The following is a 9,450-nucleotide window of genomic DNA, read 5'->3' as shown; positions in this document are numbered from 1 at the left end:
CTGTTGCTGTGACCTTAAAATTCTGCCTGTGCAGGATGAAAAGGGAAGTTCATGGTCAGCACTTTGAAGCTCCATGAGAGCTTGGCAAAGGCAGCAGGGTTTGCACATCTGTACGATCTCTCAGTATGCACAGGGTGAACGACGACAGTAGAAAGGAAAACGGAGATGTTCTTATCTAGTTCCGTTTATAAAGACTAGTTAGTATAACAAAAGTTTTATGTGCAAAGGTTGCCAAGTAGTTAAGAACTCATTAACATGTTCTTATTCCTATAGAAGCACAGACTTCACCAAGTGAGGATGGGCAAAGACATTCTGTGGATTATGTCTTTTTATGTAGATAAGACTTTAATGAGGACACAGAAGATCTGCATCTAATTCCTGATTCTGTCCCCAACTTCCTATGTGGCCTGTGGCAAATTGCTTAAATCTGTATGTCTCTGTTCTCCATTAACAAGATAGGTATGATAATAATTCCCTGCCTTGTTAAGGCAAATTAATTACTGCAGTGCCTAGAGATACTATGCTAATGTGCTCAATAGACTAGTATTTAACTGTATAAAATAAGCAAGCAAGCACTTCTTGCACTTTTGTGGTCCAAGGCACAAGCATTTTCCAGCATGCCCTTGCAGGCACTCAGTGTTCTCTGTTGCAGGAGGATGTGCTCCTGGGATGAAACCTGCTGAGGTTCGGCACTGCAGCCCAGCCTGCACCAAACCCTTCTCCTACTGCACACAGGTAACTGCTGGCTGCAGAACGGGGTTGAGAAATTAACCCTGCAAAATCTATCCACTTAGCTTCTCTGTCTTAACTGCACTCCGAGACCCAGAAATAGTTTAGTGTGTCCATGATACCACCTCGAGGAAGCCGTGGGAATTTCAGTCTGCAAGGAAACCATAAACCTGCACCAACGAGTGATGGGGTATTTATGTGCTGTTACAAGCTTGGTTTTGTTCTTTGTACAAGCAGGGATTTCAGAACCTCTTGCTTAATTTCCATTGAATGTTTTTGTACTGTCCTGTAGAAAATGAACTGCTTAAAAATTCTGTTAGAGAGAAGATAGGAGTATGTCCTCTCTTGCTTCTTCCTGACCAAGAGCCCCCATGAGCACAGGGATGGTGTAGTAGCATGATCCCACCATCCGTTCTCAAGCTAAACCTGGGGGTGACCGTTTTTGCATCTGCAGGACTTGCAGATGGAGCAAGAATGGTGGAGCCACTGCCACTTCTTTTCTGCTGAGCAAGATGAGTCCACAGTTTACACGTGTCCCTTTCTGCAGTACCCAACTCCAGAGTCAGAGCTTCCCAAAATGCCTCGTCCATGTCAGTGCTGTGATGGTGTATACAATCCAGAATCCTTAAAGTAGCCAGGGGCAGTTGGGGTTTAGAAATTTATGTTTTGAAAATAGCCTCCCCAGCTCTCAGCTTCAGCTGAGGAGTTACGACTGGGAAGTATCTCATGGGCAACTGAATGTGGCTGAGAGGGTGGTTGTGAGAGTGCTCAGAGCCTGCAGGTACATTAAAGGGATGGGTAAGCATGAATTTATTAGCTCTAAGAACTCTTGAGACCTCAGCTGTTACCCAAAAAAGCTCAGGGTTATGTCTATCAACGGGTGGGGATGTTGTGGTCACAAAACTGATGTCAAGAGTTAAATTCTTAACACAAGAGACTGTAAATTGATTGCCTGTTTGGGTCATAACTGAGTGCATCAGACCCTCAGACAGGCATTGTAATTACAAGATAATTAGCAAAGAAAAGCAAACTAAAAAAGCTGTTTTGAAGTAGATGTCAAGAAAATGGAGTATCTCTTTAGTGAATCATAGACTTCTAAGAAACCCCTTGAAGAAACTGCTTAGACTAATTCTGGGCAGTGGTTATTTGGCTGTAGGAGAGACAGCTTCATTTCAGAGAGCCCTGTGAAACACTGGAATGGAAATTCATGGGGAGAGTTTGGATCTGAAGTGGGTTTGTTTCTTTCTTGTTTGACTCTTCTAATGCCCAGCAGGGTCAGTGGGAAAATTGTTATTGACAAGAGTTTAGATCAAGCCACAGACGCCTGCTATTGAGCCTGTTAGGTGGAAAATGTGCCGTGTTGGGTTTCTCTGTAATTACTGACTCTTTTTTTCAGCCAATTCCCCAAATATATTTCGGTTCTTGAACTGAAATGGATTTGCTGGCACCAATTCCTGGCTTGTTTGGTTTGGTGGTGGTTTAATGTCACGGGTATATCTTGCTGTTTATTTCTAGTTTGCCTACAGTTTGCAGTGTTCTGCAAGAGGATGCTGTTTGGTTTAATACTGAATTCCCTTTTATTTGCCTAGAGAGGAGTCTGTGGCTGTGAGAGAGGATATACAGAAATAATGAGCTCAAGCGGTTTCCTGGATTACTGCATGAAGGTACCAGGTTTAGAAGATAAGAAAGCCGATGTTAAGACCACTGCTGGAAAAAATAAACCTGTCAACTCAAAAATGCATGACATTTTCAAAGGATGGTCTATTCAACCTTTTAATCCAGGTGAAAAACTTAAATATGAATGGAATAAATTGTCTTTAAAATGTTTCTGTAGAAGAAAGGCACAAGTTTTCTAGATCGTATCATCAGAGATAGTGTCTGGGAGCTGCAGAGCAGCCTCAAAGTTTCTGACTTGCATTCCAGCTTTCATTCCTTTGTGCCCATACAGAGTAATCACAACCTCTTATGTTGAGAGATAGAAAAGACAGAAAGAAGCAATAATATTTTGCAGAAGGTATATCATAGCTGATTTGGGGGGGTGCTTTGAACTATTATCTGATTATGTTTCCAGAAGTAATATGTTTGGACCAGGTAAGATACTGATCACGCGCTTCAGAAGATTATGAGAAGAAAGTACTTAAAATTTCATTAAAGAAGACATTGGTTGTTTGTTGCCATATTTAAAGAGTATATGAAAAACACGGGGTAGAAATTCTAGAGTTATGGGGGTTTACTGTTGAAGATATTAAAAGAAAACACCACAAATAGCAGACAAGCTGCTGTGTCTAAGGAGCACATCCCATACGGTTCTTTGATTTCCACATCATAAAATGCTTTCCAGTTGGAACCAGCTGGATGTGCCCAGACTGGTCCCCAGTACTAGTACTGTAGCTGTAAGAGCTGATTACCATATTGACTGTTATTTTGCAAGGTTAATTATTCAAAATAAAAGCAAATAGAACTTTAAAATGGCAGATGAAGGTGTCAGGTGTGTCAAAGTTTACTGAAACACATTCTTTTCTCCCCATTTTCTAAAATACTGAAGGTCTTCCCCCTCTTCCTTTACCTGACATTGCATTTGTTTCATATTAGTTTGTAATGAGCACAAGACTCCAGAAAACATGTAACGAAAGGTTCTGTTATGGGACTCAGGGAGCTGTAATTCTGTCTGATATATGTGATCGCACTTTGAATGTTACATTTACATATTTGATTTGCATACAGTAGTTAACCTTTGCATTGACAGTCTCTGAGCTAATAGAGCTTGGTCCAGAGCCTTTTCAAGCTGGCTGGTTTTCGATCAAACCCAGCATGCAGAAGCCTACACAGTTCACCAGCAGTTTGAATCACAGGTTTGGGGTTAATTGCCTTTTTTTCAGCACCTGTGCCCCTCCGTAGGCTGTCTTTACATAGGTGTACTATGTAACATACTCTTCAGCTGGTACCTTTGTGGGCTTAGAAAAAGGGAGAGAGGTGGAGGGGAAGACTGCAATCCTCTCTTTTTATAAATCAGTGTTCAAGACTGCAGCCTGGAAAGCTTCTGGTGGGCTTGACCTCAGTGCAGTATCTGTGAGCCAGTTCTTCCCCAGGGACTAGGGAGCTTTTACAGCACATGATGTTATTTAATTTTAGGGCAGAAATGCTACAGAAACAATATATGGAAAGGATTAAAGGTGCTCCATGTCTGCTAAGTGTATCACCAACCCCATGGCATCCTGCGGGTAACTCTTCAGGCTGTACGTGCCCTTCAGACCCCAGCTCAAGGCTCATGCTCTTCAAATTACTCCCTTTTGTCTTAACTTCCTGAAAAAATCCCTTTAAACACGTTCTCAGGCTTACTAGTGTGGGAGTTTGCAATAATTACTGCTAGCTGAGCCAGGAAACTGCTGCTGCCTACCAGTTACAACTCAAGAGAGCAGGTCTGTGGTGACTGCTGCCTGTATGGACAGCATTTACCACCCTTCAGTACCATAGTCCTTGACAGTTGTGTACATCTGAGGACCTATATCTGTCAGTAAAAATACATGTGCCTTTCTCCAGTTAATCTCTGATTTCTCTTCCCAGTTACAGTTTGGAACACAAATGTTATTACAATTTAATGAGGCTGATGTTTTTGTTCTTTCAACGGCTCTGCAGGAGTGCACAGAACTGATTTTGAGTCAGGCTGTGTTTTTCCTTTCTTTACCACATTCTGGGAGGCCAGAGGTCAGGTACAGAAACTTTTTCCATGTTGAGAAGCAATTTAAATAGCATTGTGTAAGTTGTAGGATGACACGGTCCAATGCCTTTGTGCTGATGGAGAGCACAGCTGCCTTCAGAGCGGGCATGGTGGGAATGCCTTTTTGTGGCTGTGACAGTCCCTTTGCAGGACTGCTAAATGTTTCTTGGCCATCTCCAGTTGAGAGGGCAATGAATGTCATACCTTGGGCTTCAGCAGAAAAGCCAGACAACAACCCATACTGACGAGTGGAGATACCACCTGGGATATAGGCTGTAAGTGTTTGGAGGAGAAAATTTGTGGGAGTTACTCAGCCTTTCCACAAAGCCTGGAAGAAAAACAAAACAGAAAGAATGGGATCTGATACAATATGTTTCCCTTTGAAAAAAATCGTCATCCAGATATAACTTAAATGGCTCTGTGGTTGTCCTTTGAAGTAACTCCCTGCTGTCATGGCTTAGTTTGAAATGGCCTCCAGCAAACTGTGTCCATGGGCACGGTGCAGGTTCATAGTCCTGCCTGCAGTAGGTGTTACCAGCTCTGCTGATGAGGCTCAGCTCAGGCTGCTGCTGCTTGGGAAAACACCATTGCTTCTCCCCACAGGGAAAGCTGTGCAGCCAGAACGGAGAAAAAAAACCAGAATTGCTGATCTTTTAAAAAATAGTATTATTATTATTAATGCAGAGCTCGGAATTAAGAAGTTGTCCAAATAATGTGTTTTGAGACTTCCTATCAGTATGAAATGTTTCAGCACCCTCAAGAAGACGTACACAGAGAGTTTCCTGCAGGGGCACAGGCTGAGCCTGCAGTTCTTGCCACCCCAGCAGCCTTGTTGAGGGCCTCACCTTGTCCTACACCCCATTAAGCCTCCTGTGGCCCAGCCAGAAAGCTCTTGCACAACTTCATCCCTCTTAACTATTACAAAGGATATTCTTGGTTTTATTCTAAGCTGCATTTGTTCCCATGTGTTCCCCAAGCCTTTTTTCAGCTCTAAGTAGCTTGTTCCCTTTCAGCTGCTGGTGTTTATCTCAGTTGACCCCCAAGTATTTGTGGAGAACAATCCATCCCTTTTCAGCTTTCTTTTCTTTAGGCTAAACATAGCAGGTGTTACCTGCCTTTCTGTCTGGGTCACCTCAACATTGAGCTGCCTTTGCCTGAGCAGCCAGGGGGGCTGCTGAGCAATTGTACTGCAATTATTTCCTGCTCCTTTCCAGGGGCTGGGTAGTTGTTCTTGTGCTGCACCCTCAGCCCAGGCTGCCCTTGATGAGCTGGGGGAGCCCAGCCAGGGGGAGGTTGTGAAATAATGCTGCTGTGGAGAGCAGAGACCTTGAGTTCATTTCCAGTTCTCACTGAGGAAAATCTACACTCCTTACCAAAGTTAAGACTTTGTCTTGAAAATTGATTTTTATAGGAATCTCTTTTCTATTTAAATTACGAGTTTTCTGGATTATTCCCCTTGTTGTATTTCCCATCAGTGATGCTACTAGTTTTGCTTGTGTGCTTTCCTTTCTTCTTTTAATCTCTGAAGAATGTGTGTTCTTCAGAACAAAGTTTTTTAAATTCTTTTCTCCTTCTGTCCTTTTTCCTTATTTCCCACAGATGGGAAACTGAAGCTATGGGTATATGGAGTATCAGCTGGTGGATTCCTCATCATAGTTTTCCTAATTTTTACATCCTACCTGATGTGGTGAGTATAGCATGTATTTTGTCCTTAAATAAAAGCTAGTTTGTTTCTTTTTAAACAATCCAACATATATCACAGCCCTCTTGTGTTGCAGAGATTTAATCCTCAAGGCTTTATGAAAGGATGGAGCTTGGGTTACTTAACTGCCTTCATTTGGCCCCTACCTCAAAGTAATTCAGAAGTCTCTAAATTGTAAATGCTATCTGGTGTAATCATGAAGAAGTGCCATAAAGGGAAATTATTTTTGATTATCAGTAGGCCCTTACATTTCTTGCGACCTCTGCTGGGATTAGAAAGGGCTTTTTATTGTGTTATTTAAAAAAAAACACACGTTAAGTAAAACTGAAAAAAGGCAAGGAGGCTGGTTGGATCGAGGAGCTGGCTTTTGCTGAAGGAGGGACTAAATAGAATAGGAGCATTCAGTTGGAAAATGATGTTTGATGTGGGAATACAATACAGATCTATGAAATCCTGAATGAAGTAGAAAAGGACGCTAGGGAATTTTTATTTCCCACAATGTAAGAAGTGGGAGGCATCTGATGAAATGATCGTTTAAAATAAACAAAGGATTTTATTTTTCACACAGTGCATTATTACCTTGTGAGCTTACAGCTGCCAGGGACTCTGCATGCCAGGAAGATAAATGGATTCAAAGATGGCATAACAGTTCCTGGGAGCTGGGGTCTCCTGGTGTTAATTGTGGATTTCTGGATGTATGTTCCAGCTCAGGAAATCCCTAAATAGGTTTTTGCAGTGAATACATCAGGTGGAAACACGTCCTGTGTCTAAAGCTGCTGTTACCAGCCACTGCTACAGTGGGGTGCCAGGCCTACCAAAGCCCTGGTCTACACCAGTGCATCACTGGTGTTGAGCTTTACTGGTGGGGAGGTGTCTGCCCCCCTCCAGAGCAGCAGTGGCCCCTGCTGGAGTGTTCAGGCTGGTTTGACAGGTTGTGCTCTCTGGTTGGAATATTTGGAAAGGTGATGCTATGGATGTATCTTGGAGGATAGGAAGGCAGCAATGTCCAGTATCTGTGTGTCCTGCAGTGCCCACAGCTGTCCCTGGGGACCACAGGGCTGGCCTGGGCTTTATGAACAATAATGGTGCAGTTGCCCCAAGCTCTGTCAGATGAGGGCAGGCAGAGAGTCACAGCTGCAGCCTGACAGCATTATTGCCCCTTTCCAGAAGTACTGTTTTCTTTCTCACTCTCTTATTCTTTCTCTCAGTCCCTCCCTTCAATTAAAAGCTTAAATAACACCGTTTGGCTGCTGCTTAGGACTTGGAGCTTCCTTATTTTCCAAGCAATGCAGCTGCCATTTCTTTGTGGCTTCACAGTGGAGCATAGAGAGGATTTTTTAAGTAACATGACATAGTTCTCCCTCACTCGAAGGCTGGCAAAGAAGTGTATTTCTCAGGAATAATTATTGTAGTTTCAATACTGTGCCAAAGGAAGAAAAGAGCATATCCCACATCCGAGATGGTTCATGCAAGGTGTTCCTTGTTTTGTCAGCTGTGAGAAGACATGGGAGACAAATATGCTTGATATCCTGCCAAGCTGAAGAGCAGAGCTGGCTGCCCGTGTTGATGGGCTGTGTCCCCACCACGTGCCTGACGGTCACTCCAGCAGGTCCACATGGTTTTGCTTGGAAAGAGTTGCTGTACCCCAGAGTCACCGAATTGCAAAAGGAAATAGCCAGTGTGGAGAGTTGATTTTCTCTTGAAGTTTGCATTTTTATGATGTTTCTGTGCTTTTATGTTTATAATTTCTTTTCCCTGGAATCTCTTTTCTTGCAGCAAAAAAACCAAGCAGCATCAAAGCACTCCTCCCCAGCAGAAGCCTCTAACCTTAGCCTATGATGGAGACATTGATATGTAACATTAAAAAGGAATCCAAATGTAGACATCAACTGCCTTAACTGCTTTCTTTCTTGGAACTCCCTGACTTCTCAGTTTTTTGAGGAATCTCCTGATGTGTAACATACCAGGCAGAACAGAAGTATTCTGAGCTTAAAATTTTGCCACCTTTGTTACAAGAAAATGGAATCAAAGACTTGGATCTTGTGAAACTTGCCTGAAGAGACCAGAAAATACATCTCTTCCTGTTGACCAATGGGAATAAAAATAAAAAAGAGAATCTACAAGCATCAAAAGGAATTAGTCAAAAATAATAAAGGCATGACAATCCTGAGGAAAATGTGACATTTACTGTAAATGACAAGTTTGACACAGCATCATTATGCACTATATTAGTGCAGCGTTCTTTATTCTTCACATATTTCAACAATGAGTTTTCTAGTGTTTACATTTCGTTCAAAGACTTTACAACTGGATCATGTATTTTGAGAAACGCAAGGAAGAATGAGTTGAAGTGTCTGAATTTACCAGGTTTTTTTAAAGTTTCTTCCTTCTTATCCTGTTTTCTAGTCTGGAATATGATTTTGCTTCATTTCCACCTACAGGACAGAATAAGGATTGTTATGAAAAAGCATAGGTGGTTTCTTAACCAAGAATATTTTTTAAACAGTTGAGTAGATAGGTGTTTTGATGAATGGCTAAAGGATTTGATTGTTTAAAAAAGTATTTTAAATTAAATTAAACCATGTAGATACATTATGGCCAGTTTAAATTGTTATTCAGTTTAATTAACACAAACTCTGCTTTTGTATTTAAATTTTCTTATCTGAAATATTTATAAATTCTTTTTTTGAATTTAATTACCTGACCTCATTTAATATACATCAAACACAAATGCAGTTTGTAGAAGGTCTTGCTTTTTTAAATGTTTTGAAACCACTGAGAAGTTACATGTTGTAAACATCTGGGAACATTTGAAGAGGGTAAGTGTTTATAATAGTGTCTGTTGCAAGTGGGAAAGTGCCATCTTGTGGTATTGACTTGTATTTATAAGCAAATAAAGTGCTAGAGAGAGCGAGGAAATTGCTTCTGGTATGTTGATTTAAATGTGTGCAAACAAGATTCATTATTAGTCTGTGTGTCTGAGGCTGGACTTGGATTTCAAATGATTCTGGCATATTTTGGGCTGCAGTGATTAGTGAGGGAAATATTGTAGGCAAGTATAAAATGAGAGAATAATTGCAGATCTGGAGAATGTTTGGTCTTAATTTTAACAAAGTGCTGCTGCTTATTCCAATAACTAGAAAGAAGAGAAAAAAATGTTACCAGACAAGCACCTGCGTGGTCCTTCTCAGCCCATGGTTACTTCAGAGCAGATGAACACAAGAGGTTTTAACCAAAGCAGAAGGCAATGCTTGTCTTGCTGTGTTGCTATTCACAGCTTTGTAAAGTGATTTGAATATTA

General features: G+C 41.5%; 1 protein-coding gene across 1 annotated transcript in view; it reads left to right on the top strand.

Moving 5' to 3' along the window:
- The window catches only part of THSD7B (thrombospondin, type I, domain containing 7B), a 266,212-nt gene extending 257,748 nt beyond the window's left edge, over nucleotides 1-8,464 (top strand). Inside the window, exons 25-28 of the mRNA XM_010000390.1 lie at nucleotides 653-735; nucleotides 2,319-2,511; nucleotides 6,047-6,134; nucleotides 7,926-8,464. Coding sequence (XP_009998692.1) covers nucleotides 653-735; nucleotides 2,319-2,511; nucleotides 6,047-6,134; nucleotides 7,926-8,007 — 446 coding nt within the window. The 3' untranslated portion in view covers nucleotides 8,008-8,464. The remainder of the gene's footprint in view (nucleotides 1-652; nucleotides 736-2,318; nucleotides 2,512-6,046; nucleotides 6,135-7,925) is intronic.
- Nucleotides 8,465-9,450: the final 986 nt, after the last annotated feature.

Source organism: Chaetura pelagica, unplaced genomic scaffold (genome assembly GCF_000747805.2).
Source record: "Chaetura pelagica isolate M959 unplaced genomic scaffold, ChaPel_1.0 scaffold386, whole genome shotgun sequence".
NCBI classification, from domain to species: domain Eukaryota; kingdom Metazoa; phylum Chordata; class Aves; order Apodiformes; family Apodidae; genus Chaetura; species Chaetura pelagica.
Note: the sequence above shows the minus strand (reverse complement) of the source record. Positions and strands in the feature narration are given on the sequence as shown.